The sequence below is a fragment of the Haematobia irritans genome, chromosome 4, assembly GCF_050003625.1.
Source record: "Haematobia irritans isolate KBUSLIRL chromosome 4, ASM5000362v1, whole genome shotgun sequence".
NCBI lineage: Eukaryota > Metazoa > Arthropoda > Insecta > Diptera > Muscidae > Haematobia > Haematobia irritans.
Genome location: NC_134400.1, coordinates 120,914,965 through 120,936,551, shown reverse-complemented (window position 1 = coordinate 120,936,551; position 21,587 = coordinate 120,914,965). Strand labels below are relative to the sequence as shown.

Sequence of the window (21,587 nt, the reverse complement as noted above, 5' to 3'; positions counted from 1 at the left end):
GAGTGTGCGTGAGTAAAGAATTACACTCACGAAAATATTCCTGCTCTCCAACATAAAACGCTTAAGAGTTAAATTCAATTACAATTTTAGTGACACCTGGGATGTTAAGAGTTTAATAACACTCTCGATTTTAATAATGCTCATGTTTATAGACACTTCGGTAAGGTAAATTAATCATAAAATTATTCGTGAGTCACGATATATTTCGTGAGTCACGATATTTTTCGTGAGTCACGACGTTTTCGTGCGTGAGTGTGTGTGAGCACAAATTTTCTTTTCGTGAGTGTGCGTGAGCGTGAGTCCTACCAAAAAATATCGTGCGTGAGTGTGCGTGAGTATGATTTTTCAGTCGTGAGTTTGCGTGAGCGTGAGTAAACTATTACTCACGTGCACACCTCTACTTGCCATAGGACGCAATTACTTCCTTTGCATTGATTTACGAATTATGCCTTGGAAGTTAATTTTTTTATTTTCTCTTTTTATACCCTCCACCATAGGATGGGAGTATATTAACTTTGTCATTCCGTTTGTAACACATCGAAATATTGCTCTAAGACCCATAAAGTATATATATTCTGGATCGTGGTGAAATTCTGAGTCGATCTGAGCATGTCCGTCCGTCCGTCTGTTGAAATCACGCTAACTTCCGAACGAAACAAGCTATCGACTTGAAACTTGGCACAAGTAGTTGTTATTGATGTAGGTCGAATGGTATTGCAAATGGGCCATATCGGTCCACTTTTACGTATAGCCCCCATATAAACCGATCCCCCGATTTGGCTTGCGGAGCCTCTAAGAGAAGCAAATTTCATCCGATCCGGCTGAAATTTGGTACATGGTGTTAGTATATGGTCTCTAACAACCATGCAAAAATTGGTCCACATCGGTCCATAATTATATATAGCCCCCATATAAACCGATCCCCCGATTTGGCTCTCGGAGCCTCTAAGAGAAGCAAATTTCATCCGATCCGGCTGAAATTTGGTACATTGTGTTAGTATATGTTCTTTAACAACCATGTGAAAATTGGTCCATATCTGTCCATAATTATATATAGCCCCCATATAAACCGATCCCCAGATTTGGCTTGCGGAACCTCTAAGAGAAACAAATTTCATCCTATCCGGCTGAAATTTGGTACATGGTGTTAGTATATGGTCTCTAATGACCATGCAAAAATTGGTCCACATCGGTGCATAATTATATATAGCTCCATATAAACCGATCGCCAGATTTGACCTCCGGAGCCTCTTGGAAGACCAAAATTCATCTGAGTCAGTTGATATTTGGTACGTGGTGTTAATATATGGCCTCAAACACTCACGCAAAAATTGGTCGAAATCGGTCCATAATTATGTATAGCCCCCATATAAACCGATCCCCAGATTTGACCTCCGGAGCCCTTGGAAGAGCTACATTCATCGGATTCGGTTGAAATTTGGTACGTGATGTTAGTATATAGTATCCAACAACCATTCATGAATAGGTTCATATCAGCCCATAATTATATATAGCCCCCATATAAACCGATCCCCAGATTTGACCTCCGGTACCATGTGGAGAAGCAAAATTCATCCGATCTGGTTGAAATTTGGTACGTGATGTTAGTATATGGTATCCACCAACCATGCAGGAATTGGTTCCTAATAGTCCATAATTATATATAGCTCCCATATAAACCGATCCCCAGATTTGACGTCCGGTGCCTTTTGGAGAAGCAAAATTCATCCGATCTGCTTGAAATTTGGTACGTGGTGGTAGTATATGATATTTAACAACCATGCCAAAAGTGGTCCATATCAGTCCATAATCATATATAGCCACCATATAAACCGATCCCGAGATTTGGTTTTGGAGCCTCTTGGAGGAGCAAATTTCATCCGAATCAGTTGAAATTTGGTACGTGGTGTTAATATATGGCCTCAAACACCCATGCAAAAATTGATCGAAATTGGCCAATAATTATATATAGGCCCCATATAAACCGATTCCTAGATTTGACCTCCGGAGCCCCTTTGAAGAGCAAAATTCATCCGATTCGATTGAAATTTGGCACGTGATGTTAGTATATGGTATCCAACAACCATGCAGGAATTCGTTCATATCAGTCCATAATTATATATAGCCCCCATATAAACCGATCCCCAGATTTTACCTCTGGTGCCTTTTGGAGAAGCAAAATTCATCCGATCTGGTTGAAATTTGGTACGTAGTGGTAGTATATGATATTTAACAACCATGCCAAAAGTGGTCCATATCAGTCCATAATCATATATAGCCACCATATAAACCGATCCCGAGATTTGGTTTTGGAGCCTCTTGGAGGAGCAAATTTCATCCGAGTCAGTTGAAATTTGGTACATTGTGCTAGTATATGGCCGTTAACAACCATGCCTAACTAGGTCCATATCGGTTTATAGTTATATATAGCCCTCAGATAAATCGATCCCCAATCACACAAAAATTGGTCCATATCAAGTTCATAATTGTATATAGCCCCCATATAAGCGACCTCCATATTTCAATTCTGGCTCCCTACGTACCGTGCAAAAGTCCATATCGATTCGTAATTATTTGTAGACTTACATCACACAATTTAGAAAACGATTTAACTCACAATTTAGAAAACGATTTAAGATACCACAACCCGATTGTGTATAACAGTCTTTCGTAGAAGTTTCTACGCAATCCATGGTGGAGGTTACATAAGATTCGGCCTGGCCGAACTTACGGCCGTTTATACTTGTTTTCTTTGTTATTTGAAAGTTTGTTTTGCTCCGACTGAAGATTGAACCAAGGCATAGCATTCTAACTACTTTTACAGATGTTCTTTATTACTATAAATAAAAAAACAATAGAATAACCGCGATTTTTTTTATGAAATATATTCGTTTTACATGTTATGGAAAATTTTTATTGTGATATTTTTCTATTTAAAATATAAAAAAATGATAATTCTAGTAAAATAATCTCAAAGAAATCCATGGAAGTGAAAAATCAAGCGGTACATGTTCAAATCCCCGCTAGGTGAAAAAATTTCGCCTTTTTCTCTTTTTATTGATTTTCCATTAATTTTTTCCAAAATTTAAATTGCCACGTAAAACTTCCAAAAAGTGAATTTTCTAAAATGCAAAAATTTCATAGTGGTAGTGGTAGAAATATTTGTGGAAGTATTTTCAATTGTTTTACTGGAATGTTTTGCATATGTATTAAGGACATATTTATTTGATATCATGAAATTTTATACTCGTAAACTTTGTTTAGAGGAACTTAGTTTTGTTAAAGCATTGAAATCTATATAGAAGTAGTCGTATATCTTTCAATTTAAGCAAAGTTCCTTAAATTAACGAAAACTTTTTTTTGATTTAAATAAATAATCTTAAAATTAACTGGCATTTTGTATATTTGGATTTATATTTTTACTCTTAAGTTATCTGATAAAAAATTTGATTTTTAATTTTAGTTTAAAGAAGTCGATTCAATACCAAAATCCTTAAGGGAAGGTCAGATTTTTCGGATCCAAGAAAGCTGTTTTTTTAGATTTTTTATCAGTTAAAAAAAAAAAAATTATATATAAAAATTTTATTTAAAACTGATTAACAATAATAAAATAATAAAAGTGAACCCCTGCAAGGCACTTAAATTTGTGTTTTTGCCAAGTATATGCCCATTTTGAACTTCGTATGGTACAAAAGACATGTTTACAATATCAAACTCCAACTTTTTCCTTCAAAGAAAACTATTTTTAGAGTGTACCTCCAATTTTATTGAAAATCGATTCAAACTAACTAAAAAAAATGAACCCTCCAAGGCACTTAAGCCAATTTAATGCCATTTCGGTTAAAATGTTCCAAAAAATTTTCGCGTTTCTCTACAAAATAAATCAGAATTTCCTAAAAATTGTAATTTTACCAAGAATGCGCCCATTGTGAACTTCGTATGGCGCCAAAGTCATTTTTGCAATATCATAGTCTAATACCTCAAATTTTATTGAAAATTGATTAAAAATAATTCAAAAATGTGTACCATCCAATCACACAAACAAAATTTTTTTTGTCTTCAATCACGAAATTAATTAATCCAATTATTTTTTAATTGAAATGTCTTCAATCACAGAAATGATAGTATCAATTAAAGAATTAATTGAAAGTCAATTAAAAAATTAATTGATCCAATTAAAGAATTAATTGATACTATTAATTTTTGTTTCAATTAAAAAATTTGGTGAATCAATTAAATTTTTAATTGAATATTCTTATACCCTCCACCATAGGATGGGGGTATATTAACTTTGTCATTCCATTTGTAACACATCAATTCAATTAAAGAATTAATTGAAATTCAATTAAAAAATTAATTTATCCAATTAAAAAATTAATTGATACTATTAATTTTTGTGATTGATTTTTGTTCCAATTAAAAAATTTGTTGAATCAATTAAATTTTTAATTGAATATTTTTATACCCTCCACCATAGGATGGGGGTATATTAACTTTGTCATTCCGTTTGTAACACATCGAAATATTGCTCTAAGACCCCATAAAGTAAATATATTCTGGGTCGCGGTGGAATTCAGAGTTGATCTGAGCTGTCCGTCTGTTGAAATCACGCTAACTTCCGAACGAAACAAGCTATCGACTTGAAACTTGGCACAAGTAGTTGTTATTGATGTAGGTCGGATGGTATTGCAAATTTGCCATATCGGTCCACTTTTACGTATAGCCCCCATATAAACGGACCCCCAAATTTGGCTTGCGATTGCTCTAAGAGAAGCAAATTTCATCCGATCCGGCAGAAATTTGGTACATGGTGTTAGTATATGGTATCTAACAACCATGCAAAAATTGGTTCACATCGGTCCATAATTATATATAGCCCCCATATAAACCGATCCCCCGATTTGGCTTACGGAGCCTCTAAGAGAAGCAAATTTCATCCGATTGAAATTTGGTACATGGTGTTAGTATATGGTCTCTAATGACCATGCAAAAATTGGTCCACATCGGTCCATAATTATATATAGCCCCCATATAAACCGATCACCAAATTTGACCTCCGGAGCCTCTTGGAAGACTAAAATTCATCTGATTCAGTTGAAATTTGGTACGTGGTGTTAATATATGGCCTCAAACACCCATGCAAAAATTGATCGAAATTGGCCAATAATTATATATAGGCCCCATATAAACCGATTCCTAGATTTGACCTCCGGAGCCCCTTGGAAGAGCAAAATTCATCCGATTCGATTGAAATTTGGTACGTGATGTTAGTATATGGTATCCAACAACCATGCAGGAATTCGTTCATATCAGTCCATAATTATATATAGCCCCCATATAAACCGATCCCCAGATTTTACCTCTGGTGCCTTTTGGAGAAGCAAAATTCATCCGATCTGGTTGAAATTTGGTACGTAGTGGTAGTATATGATATTTAACAACCATGCCAAAAGTGGTCCATATCAGTCCATAATCATATATAGCCACCATATAAACCGATCCCGAGATTTGGTTTTGGAGCCTCTTGGAGGAGCAAATTTCATCCGAGTCAGTTGAAATTTGGTACATTGTGCTAGTATATGGCCGTTAACAACCATGCCTAACTAGGTCCATATGGGTCTTTAGTTATATATAGCCCTCAAATAAATCGATCCCCAATCACACAAAAATTGGTCCATATCAAGTTCATAATTCTATATAGCCCCGATATAAGCGACCCCCATATTTCAATTCTGGCTCTCTACGTACCGTGCAAAAGTCCATGTCGATTCGTAATTATTTGTAGACTTACCTATACATAACTTTTTTGTCTAATATATACCACGTATTTAGAAAACGATATTAAGAAGTTTTTAGATACCACAACCCCAAGTAATTCGATTGTGGATGACAGTCTTTCGTAGAAGTTTCTACGCAATCCATGGTGGAGGGTACATAAGATTCGGCCTGGCCGAACTTACGGCCGTATACTTGTTAAGACTTAATTTGGAAAATTTTTCGTGAAGGTTTTCTGTGAAGGCACTTAGCCAATTTGAAAATTTTGGTTAAAATTTCTACAAAAAATTTTCTACATTTTCGCGTTTCCTACACACAAAAAAGGGGCGCTAATGCCAACTTAACTAAATGTTAGTTTATGAAGATTAGTTGATTTTAGCAAAATTTTACCCAATGTGAGCAAATGTTCCTTATTTGAATAATTTTTGCCAACTTTAATAACGTGAACTAAAAATAAGAAAAAAAATTGTATACAAATATAGTGCACAATTTTACTGAAAAATAAAATAGTTCATATTTTCTTACAATGGGAGAAGTTTGCTTAAATTGAGTTTATATGAGTAAATTTTACTGAAATTGAACCTGTCTTGAACTTCGTACAGCGCTGCACATTTCTGAAATTTGCAAATCCATTTTTTTCCTCCAACATGAAAACATGTTTTATTTTTAATATTTTTTTTTTTTTCAATTAGACAATAAGTATTAACTTATTTGTAACATGTTGCAATTAGAAAACTAAAAATAAGAAAAAAAATTGTATACATATATAGTGCGCAATTTTACTGAAAAATAAAATAGTTCATATTTTCTTACAATGGGAGAAGTTTGCTTAAATTGAGTTCATATAAGTAAATTTTACTGAAATTGTACCTGTCTTGAACTTCGTACAGCGCTGCACATTTCTAAAATTTGCAAATCCATTTTTTTTTGTCCTCCAATATGAAAACATATATTATTTTTAATAAATTTTCTTCAATTAGACAATAAGTATTAACTTATTTGTAACATGTTGCAATTAGAAAACTATTTTAGTTTAAATTTTCTGAAATAAACCTACATTTTCTTTCATGGTGTGTTCACAAGAAGAATGCGCCCATTGTGAATTTCCTTTTTCCCTCAAATTGTGTCGAATAAATTTTTTTGAATTTGCCTAAATATATTTACTTATTTTTGTGATATCGGCATTGGTAATACGCTTTACTTAACATTTTCTATAACTAATCTACTTCCTGGTGGGTTCACTTTTTTTTGAGTGTTTTACACCATTTAATCACTGAAAAGTTTTTACTAGACGAGTTATGAACAAAACTTATATCGTCTAAATCAATGGGCTTTATTAAAGGGAATATATTTCAGCGATAACAACATTCTATACTTATGGTTTCAGAATATATTTCATATTTTTATTTTTGTTTATAATAAATAAATGATAGGATGATTTATTTAGTTCCAAATTTCTTTTTTAATTTTCTTATTTTTTTTTTCATTCATTTATTTACACTTTTCTTTTTAATTTTATGTTTTTGTGCCACCCTGTATGTTGCTTGTTTTTTGTGCTAAACCACCACTGTACTACGAAAACAACGAATAATTCCCCATCCTACAAATTCACCAATAACATTATCAATGTCATCAACCATTTATGAAAATATTCCAACATATTTCCCTACATTCGCTACAACTCCAAAAAATATTCACCATTCCACCATACAATATATTTGGTGTCTTTGTGTGTGTGTGTTTCTTCATATATCCATGACAACAACCACCAAATCCATCTAACTTGACATTAAACTAAACTCAACACTTGCATATATGCATTTCCATAAAAACAAAAAACAACTCAAATTACTCTAAAAAAATTATTATATATATATGTGTGTGTGTGTGTGTGATCGCATGAATAAATTAATAACACACAGATGAATCGGAATATTTCTCAGAACAATTGGCTGCTGAACAATTTGCACAGTATGCACCACAAATAAATGCATCCCATTCACCATTGCCGCCACAGCAGTTGTCACCGCGTATGGCACCGCCACAGCAACAGGGCCAACAACACCAATACCATTATAACACGGCACAACAACAACAACAGACTATGCCACCACCCAATATACAACAACACCAACAACATAATACAGCCCATTTGGTGACCGGCACACAGGTTTATCAGCAACAACAACAACAACAGAACAATAGTAGACAGGCCCCCCTACAACACCAACATCCCTATGGAACATCACATCAGCAACAACAACAACAATTTATACAACACGAACAGCAACAACAACAATATCAGCACTATCAACAGCCTCAAATGTTGCGTCAGCCTCAAAGCCATCAGCAACTACAACAAGGACATAAACAAACATCTCATTTATATCCCTCTTCTTCTTCCTCTTCTCCTTCAATAGCACCCACCAATGTGCAGCAGCAGCAACAACAACAGGCAAATTCGCAATATCAACAACCGAATTCCAGTTATAATCAATTACGTTCTGCCATTTTACAAAGCTCCCATCATCCAACTGGAGCCTTAATTGCCAATGATCCCTCGTCTATGCCTTTGAATTCGGCTTCTTCTTCTTCTACTTACAACCATACCTATGACCAATATGATAATAACAGTAGTAGTCATAATAGTTACGCTGGCGCCCAACAACAGCAACAGCAGCAGCGTACAACATCACAAGCACAAATGTATCACAACAATAATGTCATCAATAATGGCACAAACAACAATAACGGAGCAGGCAGTCTTGCTGGTGTACAAGCTTATCAAACGCCAAAAGGTTCAGCTGCTACCACACCCAGTTATGGTGGGCCAAATCATACATCCAATAATACTAGCGCCCAACAGCAATTGTTCCCAAACAATGCCTACAATAATTATCCAACATCGGCAGGAGCATCAATAATGGCCGGTGGCAGTGGATCAATAAATGGTGGCCAACAACCGACGAATCATCATCATCATCATCACCATCATAATAGCAATGGTGGCTCAGCCACCATCAATGGTAGTATTGGTAGAATAGCCGATTATGATCCATTATCTGATGGTCCACGTCCATTACCCAACACTGGTAGAGCTAGTACCACTCTTATCTATAGTTCCGATAATCGTGGAAATGGTAAGTTTTAGTGCTAAAATTTGTTGTAATCTCTCATTTTATTCATATATCCAATATTAGTGGGAATCGTGTATATTTGTGGCTTTTTGTATGTTTGCCTTTTCTCTCTAAATTAGCTTGCTATTTGTGTACATCTTTATTTATTTAATCAACCAACGCCCTTCTGGACAACATATTGATAGAATTCCATGAATAGAGCTGTAGTATTCCAAATAAAAGCTTAATCTTATTATTAAAATAAAACTAAAAAACTTAAAATTAAAATCCTAACGCACAACCTTTTATACATAGTAAAGAAGAATTTAAAACATATGTGGAGTTTCAAATTATCAGTGAATTGGTAATTATTGGCATTATAGAGTAGATAAATAACTTAACAAAAAAAAATGCTATTATCTTCAATAGCATTTTTGCTTAACCCTTTCACTACCGAAATAAACCTAATGTTAAAAACTTTAATTTTTCTTTTGTTTTTACTTGTACACTGCATGTAGAACAAATATTGCAATTTTGAGAATCTACTCAATTATTTCAAGAGCTATATGAGTTTGTTCTGAAAACTTGATTCTTGAATTGTGACCAAATGGCCTTACGAAAATAAGCGCTATTTGGCCTACAATATCTTTCGAAGAGAAAATATACAAAATTTTCGTATTATTCGTTTATTGTTAAAAAATGCATTTTAGTGCTCATCAATAATATTTATAGTTCATTTAGATTAAAGAAATAAATCGAAATTAAGTGGGTAAATAGAATTTGGTGTCGTTTTCGTATTACTCCTAAGTGGACATCGGTAGTCAAAGGGTTAATCATTCCAATTAATTTTTAATTGAAAAATTTTCAAACCTGAAAATGATCGTATAAAACGATCACCACACGTCAGTAAAAAAATAATTTGTTAGTTTGATTTATGTGTCAATTAAAAATTTATTTTTTTTAATTTATTAATTTATTATTTTTCATGATTTTTAAGTCTATTAAAATTTAATTGTATCATTGTTTTTTTTTTTGTTTTTTTTTTTATTCATTATTTTTAAAGATTTTAATTGAAAAAAATCGTGATTTATAAGTCTAGTAGACGCTTTTAATATCCCCACCACTCTATGATGGAGGGGTAACGCATCGAAACGTTGGTCTAAGATCCCATGAAGTAAATATATTCTTGTTCGTAGTGAAAATCGGAGTCCATTTAGATAGATTCCCAATAAATACAAACGTTTGAAAAATGCTAAATTTCAACAATTTTTCAAAAAATTTTCAAAGGATTAGTGTAATATTCAAGTTGAGAAAATCGCGTTCTCAACAAAAAACAGACATTACCCTCAACAGTAAAATTCAACACATTAGCAATAATTTGTCAAGTGTTATCCTCAAATTGAAATGGTTTTTTCGTTGTATTTTAGGGTAGTGTTTTGTCAAAGTTTTCTCATATTATCTTCAACACATTTTCAATGATTTCGTCAACATTTTGGCAAATTGGAAGTAATTCGCAAACAATTTGAAGATGTATTGAAGATGAGCTGTTTCAAGTCAAGTTGAATTTATGTTGATAATTATATTTACCCTCAAACTGAAAAGTTGTTTCATTTGAAAAACGCTCATCCTGTGTTTTTGGGTTTTAATAGAAAAAATCCAGATTTTTCTAGTAGATGATATTTTTATACCCACACTAAATTTTTGACTCCGGCGGCGGCTTGACGGCTAAGCCGATAAAAAGTTGTCTATTCGGCGGCGGACAATTTCCATTATAAAATCAATTTGAAGTTATCCGAGTTATAATGCGATTAATTGTACAACCAATCGTAAAATCAAATTTACTTTTTGTTCAAATTTTCTGAGCTAAATTTTTGCAAACTTATTATAGCACCTTGGTAGTGATTAATTCTGGGTAGAAAGTTCAAAATTTAGACAAAAAATGCGATTATTATTCATACATTTATCTGATATAAATCAATATATTTGATTAATTGGCGGCTAAATTTGAGTCGAGATGAGTGGACATATTAGTCGATTGGCAAAAAATGGTCGGCAGCGGCTATAATCGGCGGCATGACGCGGCGGCTTCATTCTCTGCCCACAACCCTAGTGTGGAGGGGTAACGCTTCGAAATATTGGTCTGAGACAATGTTATCAGTAATGGTTTATTTTCCCCAAATTGGAGACTTAGTGATTTAGTGGGGAATTTACACGAATTTGTCGATTTTTTCGAAATCGGTTCAGTCTAATTAATCGGGTTAATTTAAAACTCTTTTTTATTTATCAATCAAAATTTGCCAATCAAATGAATCCTTTTTCAAATTAAATCAAACATTTTTCAAACCAAATGAACACATTTTCAAATCAAATGAAATCGTTTTCAAATCAAACGAAACCTTTTTCATATTAATTGAGTCCTTTGTAATTTTTAATGAAATTCTGACCCTTATTTTAATTCGAATTCATACTTTGGATCATTGATGGTTGAGTGTAATCATTGTGTACATATGGAACGCCAAGAACGAAACAAATTTTATACTTTAAGAATATATAAAATGAAATCTGTCCAACACAAAAAACAAATAAATCTTGGTTGGGAAATAATTTTAGCAGTGGTTGAGTGTAAACGTAAGAAAGTAACACATAATTTTTCGATTAATTTTTTAACAAAAAGGTACCTATATATATAGAGCAATTTATTCAATAAAAATTGTGTGGGCTAATTCATTCATTCGTTTGATTTTAGAGATTAATTTGATTTGAAAAAAGTTTCTCCTGAAATGAAACGGTTTCATTTGATTTGCAAAAGGTTTCATTTGGCTTGAAAAAGGTTTCACTTGATTTGAAAAAGGTTTCATTTTAAGTGAAAATGTTATAAAATAAACGAAAATATCACTTGGAATCACACTTCTTAGTTTAGTTTAAAACATTCGTTTTATTACAATGAAATATTAACTCTTTGTTTTTTTTTTTTATACCCTCCACCATAGGATGGGGGTATATTAACTTTGTCATTCCGTTTGTAACACATCGAAATATTGCTCTAAGACCCCATAAAGTATATATATTCTGGGTCGTGGTGAAATTTTGAGTCGATCTGAGCATGTCCGTCCGTCCGTCTGTTGAAATCACGCTAACTTCCGAACGAAACAAGCTATCGATTTGAAACTTAGCACAAGTAGTTGTTATTGATGTAGATCGGATGGTATTGCAAATGGGCCATATCGGTCCACTTTTACGTATAGCCCCCATATAAACGGACCCCCAAATTTGGCTTGCGATTGCTCTAAGAGAAGTAAATTTCATCCGATCCGGCTGAAATTTGGTACATGGTGTTAGTATATGATCTCTAAACCATGCAAAAATTAGTCCACATCGGTTCACAATTACATATAGCCCCCATATAAACCGATCCCCCGATTTGGCTTGCGTTGCCTCTAAGAAAAGCAAATTTCATCCGATCCGGCTGAAATTTGGTACATGGTGTTAGTATATGGTCTCTAACAGCCATGCAAAAATTGGTCCACATCGGTCCATAATTATATATAGCCCCCATATAAACCGATCCCCCGCTTTGGCTTGCGGAGCCTTTGAGAGAAGCTAATTTCATCCAATCCGGCTGAAATTTGGTATATGGTGTTAGTATATGGTCTCTAATGACTATGCAAAAATTGGTCCACATCGGTCCATAATTATATATAGCCCCCATATAAACCGGTCCCCAGATTTGACCTCCGGAGCCCCTTGGAAGACCAAAATTCATTTGATTCAGTTGAAATTTGGTACGTGGTGTTAATATATGGGCTCAAATAACCATGCAAAAATTGGTCGAAATCAGTCAATAATTATATATAGGCCCCATATAAACCGATCCCCAGATTTGACCTCCGGAGCCCTTTGGAAGAGCAAAATTCATCCGATTCGGTTGCAATTTGGTACGTGATGTTAGTATATGGTATCCAACAACCATGCAGGAATTGGTTCATATCAGTCCATAATTATATATAGCCCCCATATAAACCGATCCCCAGATTTGACCTCCGGTGCCTTTTGAAGTAGCAAAATTCATTGCGTAGAAGTTTCTACGCAATCCATGGTGGAGGGTACATAAGATTCGGCCTGACCGAACTTACATCCGTATATACTTGTTATAGAATAAAATGGGCGTTTAAAAATCATTTTCACTAATGTCTTATTTCGGTTTTAAACTATTAATAGGTTTTGACAACTGGCTTTTAAATAAATGGAATTTTCGGATAAACTGAAAACCGACAAAAATTCCGGTGGTTTTAGACACGCTATGATTGATACTACAAATTCTGTGGTTGGAGAAATTAATTCAATCAATTAATTTATTGATTAAAAATAATTTTTCTGTATACTTAATATTTTTTGGTTTGGTTTTTGCAAAAATTGCAATAGGAAATTTCGAAAAATAAAGTAAAATTTAACTACAACAAAATGATTTTGTGTTTGCAAAAAAAATAGTTTAAACTCTTTGTAAAATAATTTAATGTTTTATTTAATTTTATAATATAGTAAAGATGGGTTATGGCATGGTCAGTAAGAATGGTTGTGAACAAATGATTTTTTCTTAACTTTTAGTTAATTTTTGCTTTATGATAAGGACGAATTTCTTTATTATTTAAGGCTTTTCTTTGAAATTCTATTAACATTCCAAAACTATATGTTTTTAATCTGCATGAATATTATTTCCACAATTAATCATATTGACTACAATTTACCTAACTCTAGTGGGTATCTATTAAATAGTATTTTTCGATGAGTTACGGCATGGTCAGTAAGAATGAACACCAAGGTTCTGGTTTTGGACAAATGATTTTTTCTTAACTTTTAGTTAATTTTTGCTTTATGATAAGGACGAATTTCTTTATTATTTAAGGCTCTTCTTTGAAATTCTATTACCATTCCAAAATTATATGTTTTTAAACTGCATGAATATTATTTCCACAATTAATCATATTGACTACAATTTATCTAACTCTAGTGGGTATCTATTAAATAGTATTTTTCGCATTGATTTTTTATTCATAATAATAGTTATAATTTTGCGTTCTATTTTTAATTTAACTATATTCTTTTCCTTATTTCTCTTCTTTTTCCTCTTTTTTTCTATTCTATATGGTTGCATGGTGATTTCTTTTCTATGGGTATTTAAAAATTATTTCTAAATATATAAAAATATATACATAAAAAAATATATTAATGCAATAATAGCAGTTAATAATTCATATGGCATACGTATTGGTTCAATAGCCGATATTGATCCTGTTAATGGTATTTATGGTTCTTTAACAGCCGAACAACATCATCAGCAGCAGCAACAGCAAACCCAGCAACATTTGTCTAATCACAATTTGCAACAACAACAACAACAGCACCCACAATATTATCAACAGATGCCAGCAATGCCACAGCAAAATCAACAATCACATCACAGTCTATCACAGCAAAAGCAATCGAAGCAAAATTTGGTAAAGTCATATCAAAAATAATAAATAATAAAAAAATTGTATATATTGTAGAAAATGGTCTCAGTTACTATAATGAATTGTTTTGAACTTTTCTTTTACAGCGCATCTATCGTGCCCTATATGACTACGAAGCCCAAGATGTTGATGAGGTCAGTTTCCGCGAGGGTGATATCATTTTCGAGGTGGAATCCATTGATTCGGGCTGGATGACGGGTCGTGTGGAACGTACAGGAAAAACTGGCATGTTGCCCGCTAACTATGTGGAGCAAGCGGTTATATAATAGGGAATGCAACCCCCCTCACCAGTCGATAACCACCAGCCACCACAGCCCAAGCAGCCGGAAATTAATGGAAAAATCCCAATAGCCAATGGCAATGGTCACATTACTAATGGCAATATCTCCAACACTAACATGAATGGACATCCCACACACGCAATCAGCCACAGTTCTATTAGTAACAATCCTACTAACAACAGTTTGAATGGAAATATCCCTGCCACCTCCTATGCCTCGTTACACTCACCTCCATCACCAACACCAACTAAGGGTTGCTGTTGTAAAAATCATATATTAGTTATAACCATATTATGTGTCTATTTGGCCTTTGTATTCATAATCTTCTCCAATATTTTCTTCGATGATGGTGGCGGTAGTGGCAGGATCAATAATGGCAATAACAATGTTAAACATAAATCCCAAATTAATAGCGTTGATGCGCAAAATCAAAATGATCGACAACAAAATTTTTACTATTATTTACTAAATCACGTATTCTAAATGAGAGTTTACAGTTCGAGGATCTATGGGTATCATAAGGAATGAATACCCTTTTGTCCTTCGATTCGTAAGATTTCTATTATTATTGAAAAAAGAAAAACAACACAACAACAAAATTGATGTATTTTATTTTTTGAACTATTTTTTTATTATTTTTTATTTAATTTTCCTTTATTTTTTTAATAATATTTTTGAAATGTTATGGATATATGGATATTTCTTGCTAGCAAAGAAATAAAAAAACTAAATAAATTATTATTCTAATAAATAAAAACAAAAAATATGTAATATTTTTTAATTTTGTTTTCTTTTTGCCTTTTTATTTTAATTAATTTTTTTATGTTTTGATTATCATTTGCGGTAATGGTCAACATAACCTATAAGATTTTTTTATCTGGAGTAATCGAGTAGACGATACATCAAAATCCAACGTTTGGTAATAATTAAAAATTTGACTTTGACGTAGCCGACATATGGATATTGAAAATCTAGGAGACCCTAGGACACTTAAAAAGGCAACATATTACTCTATTAGCGAAAGTTCTGATGATACGAATGTACGATCTTGTTGAGATCGGAATCTTTTTCAATGGTGAGTATTGTGGGTCTTTACCCAAAGAAATGGCGAAGTCACAGGGGACTTCATTAAAACAGGGCAAACGTAGTTCGTGGTGGGCATCGGTAACCTTTCTATGGTAAGCTAAACCCCTGAGAATATCTACCTACTTATAGCTTCTGTTAGTGTTGCCAGTATTTTTCTGGCCCTTGTCCCCAAATTAGGACGATTTCGTCCCCAAAAACCCTCAAGTTAAATTTTCTCACAAAAATCCCCAATAAATGTTGGACAAGTTTTTTTATACAAAAAAATAAAGAAATATTCTATACAGTAGAAAATTAGTAAACATTTATAAAATTAAACAAAAATACATATACAATTTATTGTCGTACCAGCTTGCAAGCTGCAATAAAATCAAGAGGAAGATCACCGTCCTCTTCCAAATGTTCGAGAAATGAATGTTGGAGTTCGGTCATCATATATTTATGAACGAAAATTTAATTCTAAGCAAGGTTGCCATTTTGGTCCAAAAACTTATTAATTTTTAAATTTGGTCCGATGGTCGGACCAAATAGAATTTGGTTGATTTTGGTCCATTTTCGTCAAATCGGTAATTTTCTTAAAAAATTTCTATAGAAATAAAATGTTTAGAAAATGTTCTGCAGAATTAAAATTTGGACAAAAATATCTATGGAAATAAAATTTTAACAAAATTTTCTATAGTAATAAAATTTTGCCAAAATTTTGTACAGAAGTAAATTACAAAAAAAAAATTGTATAGATACAAAATTATGCAAAAATTTTGTACAGGAAGAAAATTTTGTAAAAATATTCTATAGTAATAAAATTATGACAAAATTTTCTATAGAAATAAATAAAAATAAAAATTTGACAAGATTAAAATAAAATTTTGGAAAAATTTAACTATTAACGGCCATTTTCATGTATCTCCCTTAGACTTTAACCCCCAGTTAACAGAAAGTAAAGTCGAAATATCTTCTCTCCGGTTAACTTTAACTGAAATTTTTTTAGCAGTTAAGTTCCTAACTGGCATATGGAATATATAGACAAGATGACAGACATGTCCATAGTACGGTTTAACAGTTCGTTAGCTAACGTAGCACTAACGGAGCTTCCTGAAAATGTGGGTAAATGATAGTAATTTAATTTGGAAAAATGGCCCGCTTGCACGAATTTTGGTCCAATTTTGGAAAAATGTTGGTCCAAAATAAAAATTCATTGTGGCAACGCTGCTTCTAAATACGCAAGTAATAAAATTGGGTAGTAGATCGATATGAAGGCGAACCATCTTCATAATTTCTGTATTTATGGGGTGTATTGTCCAAATCAGTAATGAAGAGAGGTCAACGTTTAAATGTCTTAAACGGACTGAGTAAAATTATAAAATAGCGCTTGGGCGCTCCCAAAATAAAATCCAGTGCCCGTTTCTTGTCAAGTCCCCAACTCAAATCCCCAATTCTGGCAACACTGGAGCCTCCAGTGTATGCAAGATGTGGGAGTTCGGTCTCTGCAAGCGCATTATAATCATCAGAATTATGTAGGCTGTTGATGGCTTTAAAATTAGTCTAATGGACCACCACAATATTTTATTGCCAATCTTTTCGCCAGAGTTGAAAATTAAATTCTATAATCGATGACGACCCATCTCTGCCATCGTCAATACCGCAGTCTACCACATAGTTAGTATGGGTATATATAATTCCGACGGACCGAACAAATTCAAATGTACGAAGTTTTACTCTATCCTGGTTCTGATCATAAGCAAACGGAAGAGCAGTCCCGGAACGTATCTCCCCGAACCTATATAAAATGGATCATAGAATGACAATTTTGTTTTAATCTAATTTTTATTGTGAACTGATAAAAGTGAAAGGTTTTAAATCTCTATTCTCGACTAGAGACGCAGCCTATATTTTTAAGGATATTTATTATTTCATTTATTTTTAGTCCTGTGTACACTTAAAAAGGAATTGATTGATACAATATATTGCGTCGATTTTAGAATTGATTTTTGCGAAAGTTGACACAACGGATAAATGTTTATCAATTTATTAACTACAATCGATTTTAAATATGTTAAACATAAGGTATTTGTTAAAAAAAATATATATAACACAAAATTAAAAACAAAATCATTTTATTTATAGGACGATAAATGGAATATAATTTGTACAATTTTATAATTCTATGAAATTTGTATAAATTTCATTATATACTAAATACAATAAATTATAAAAAATATAGAGCATATTATGCTACTACTTATCGATTTATCGAAAACATAAAATGTCTGAAACGAATTTCTTCTTAAACATATACACGATTATATAGGATTAATAGAATAATAAAAAAATATTTGCGAAATATACGATAATCTTAAACATATTAATGCACATACAAAACAGTCTCTCAAATCACACTGCAAAAGAATGAAAATTGACGAAAAACTCGTGTAATGTAGAAAACTTTACATTATTAGTGCTCATGGTGGATTATGGTATCATAATGTCCACACTATCGTAATTGACCGTTCAGACAGACATACATTAGCGTGTACAACCGACCACATAATCTGTACATTCGAGTTGAAATCACGGTTGCCATTCAAGCCATAAATAATCTACCAAAATTTGAAGAAATTTTTACCAAAGAACTACCAAACAAAAACTTTATTTTTTCAATATTTTTTTTTTGTACAAAATTTTGTCAAAATTTTATTGCTATATAAAATTTCGTCAAAATTTTATTTCTATAGAAAATTTTGTCAAAATTTTATTGCTATATAAAATTTCGTCAAAATTTTATTTCTATAGAAAATTTTGTCAAAATTTTATTTCTATAGAAAATTTTGTCATAGCTTTATTTCTATAGAATTTTTTTTTTAAATTTTTGTCAGCTTTATTTCTGTAGAAAATTTTTTCAAAATTTTATTTCTGTACAAAATTTTGTCAAAATTTTATTTCTTTAGAAATTTTTGTTAAAATTTTATTTCTATAGAAATTTTTGTTAAAATTTTATTTCTATAGAAAACTTTTAATTGGGAAAATATTCCACTGATGCCATGTGTGTCTGAACAGATCAATTAATCCTTAAAGATATTATGGAAAGAAGTAAATTAGCACTATATGATAAGTAAGAAAATTTTTTACTATTTATACAAATGATTCATTTGCTTATAATAACTTAATGCCTACAAAATGTTTCACAAGTAACGAAAAGAAAGGAACTTGCCAGTTTAGTTGTCCTAAACTCCAGAAACAAATTATCCTAGTGTCCTTAAAAGAATAATCCCAGAATATAAATAGAATTAGCATATGCATATACTAAAAGTTTTTGATACAATGTTTTCATAGAAAGGAAAAGAAATAAATAAATACAAACAGCTTTTATAGTTAAGAATACAATAAAACGATATAGCAAATGTAGAAGCAAAATTTACAAGTGTAGCTTCAAACAGTGTTGCCATCGCATGTCTGAAAATCTAGCCAATAAGTAGGCATGGAAGCCAAATCAGCTTTTGTGTCATGTGTTTTATATAAAATCTCTAAAAAGTCATGCAATTAAAAGTAAAGTATAAAAGACATATAAATAGTACTTATATTCGGTAAATAAATTTTAATAAATATCGTTGAAAAGGTTACATTTTGATGTAATATATTCAATAAAATGAGAAAATATTGAATAAATAAATAAAAAGGAAATACTAAAATTACTTAGTTAAATGTTTCAATTTCAGGAACGAAATTTCAGACAAACAAAGTTTTCTTTTGTCCGTAAAAAAAATTCATTAAAATCAACCAAATCAGTTTAGAGACAAACGTTAAAGCGATTTTTATAAATTCGTTTATCTTGCTTTTAAAGAATATTTTTTATAGGAAAGGGGAATTTCGTTTGTATATAATTTCTTTCCCGATTAAATATTTTTTCTTAATTTGTAGTATTTTTTTTTTTTTTTGCAAAATACATGTTATATTCTATACAATAAAATAAAGTACATATTATATTCTATATAATAAAATTATTACTAAAATGGACTACAAATAACAAGTATCACTCGTATGGAGAGAATCCGCAGTCGTTTGAGTTTCTTTAATTTTTTTAATTAATTTGTTCTATTTTAAAATTGTTATACAATTTCGAATGTTGGCAACACTGTTATCAAGTAATCTGCATTTATTAGGAAAACGCATAAGTCTGTATAGAAATACAATAATAGATAAAAGTTAGATACAATAAATATATCACTAAATACTCCTTTGATACACGCTAATAAAACAATTCTGAAAATCTGCATAGCAACTACAACCCTAGGTTGACCATATTTTCGTTTAAATGTTTGTGTTAACTTTCCATAATTTTCGATATACAAAAGTGCCTTTAATTTGCAAAATCTATAAAAGTTCTAAGTAAAATAAAAAATATATTTTGATTTTATGGTTTCTTATCACAATACTGGGGTAATATCGTCGAAATCTACTTGGTATTATAATAAGACAGGTTCCTTCTACCAATACAACATAAGGCCTGTTTTCTTTTAGTATTGGATAAAAATATCACCAAAAAATTTCGTATCAGAAAGTTGATTGAAGTTGAAAATTAATTAAAAAAAAAATAATAACCTCTACAATTTAATTTTTAATCAAATTAAGCCATTTAAGAATAAAATATTTTAATTAAAATGCTAATTATCTCAATTAACATTTTAATTAAATTAAAATAACACAATAATTGATTACCCCATTTAAAATACTAATTGATTTTTGCGAAAAAAATCATGTACATTTTTAATTGAACCCAATACAAAGTTAATTGAGGTGCCGAAGAAATCAATAAATTGATATTATGTGTGATTGATTTTATCATTTTTGTGATAAAATCGATGTCAATTAAAAACTTAATTTTATAAATTAATTTCGTGAGTGAAACAGTTTTTTTGCGTACACACAAAAAAATACTTTTTTTCCACCACGGTGGCAATGGTTAGCATGCCCGCCTTACATACAAAAGGTCGTGGGTTCGATTCCTGCTTCGACCGAACACCAAAAAGTTTTTTAGCGGTGGATTATCCCACCTCAGTAATGCTGGTGACATTTCTGAGGGTTTCAAAGCTTCTCTAAGTGGTTTCAGTGCAATTTGGAACGCCGTTCGGACTCGGCTATAAAAAGGAGGCCCCTTGTCATTGAGCTTAACATGGAATCGGGCAGCACTCAGTGATAAGAGGGAAGTTCACCAATTTGGTATCACAATGGATTGAATAGTCTAAGTGAGCCTGATACATCGGGCTGCCACCTAACCTAACCTAACCTTTCCTCAATCACGAAATTAATTGATCCAATTATTTTTTAATTGAAATGCCTTCAATCACAGAAATGATAGAATCAATTAAAAAATTAATTGGAAGTCTTTTATTTAATTAATTGAGCCAATTAAAAAATTAATTGGCACCTATATTACCTGTTTATTATCATAATTCATTATGATTGTAAATATATAAATAAATAATTGATCCAATTAAAAAATTAATTGATACTATTAATTTTTGTGATTGATTTTTGTTTCAATTAAAATTTTTTTTGAATCAATTAAATTTTTAATTGAATATTTTTTAAAACTCAGTTATGATATTAATTGGAAAATTTTTCGTGTAATTTTTTCTGTGTATAAGCTATCCACAATATTGTTGCATTGTGTTCAATTGTGATGGTCTGTATCAAACTTTTTTAGGTTTGCGACTGTCGCAAAGTTGTAAACGTCACATACGCGTCGTAAATGTAGAAAAAGTAACAAAAGTCGCAAACTGAAAATACTTTAGTCGCGTCAGCTAGGCAGCGAATTCGATGATATC

General features: G+C 31.8%; 1 protein-coding gene across 18 annotated transcripts in view; it reads left to right on the top strand.

The window, feature by feature from the left end:
- The window catches only part of Lasp (LIM and SH3 domain protein Lasp), a 279,211-nt gene extending 264,544 nt beyond the window's left edge, over positions 1-14,667 (top strand). For 10 of the 18 annotated variants that reach the window (XM_075308301.1, XM_075308306.1, XM_075308302.1 and 7 more), the window contains exons 6-8: positions 7,698-8,915; positions 14,130-14,386; positions 14,488-14,667. In XM_075308301.1, the coding sequence (XP_075164416.1) occupies positions 7,698-8,915; positions 14,130-14,386; positions 14,488-14,667 (1,655 nt within the window). The remainder of the gene's footprint in view (positions 1-7,697; positions 8,916-14,129; positions 14,387-14,487) is intronic. The other 8 variants (XM_075308313.1, XM_075308312.1, XM_075308310.1 and 5 more) reach the window with 6 other exon arrangements.
- The last annotated feature ends 6,920 nt before the right edge of the window (positions 14,668-21,587 follow it).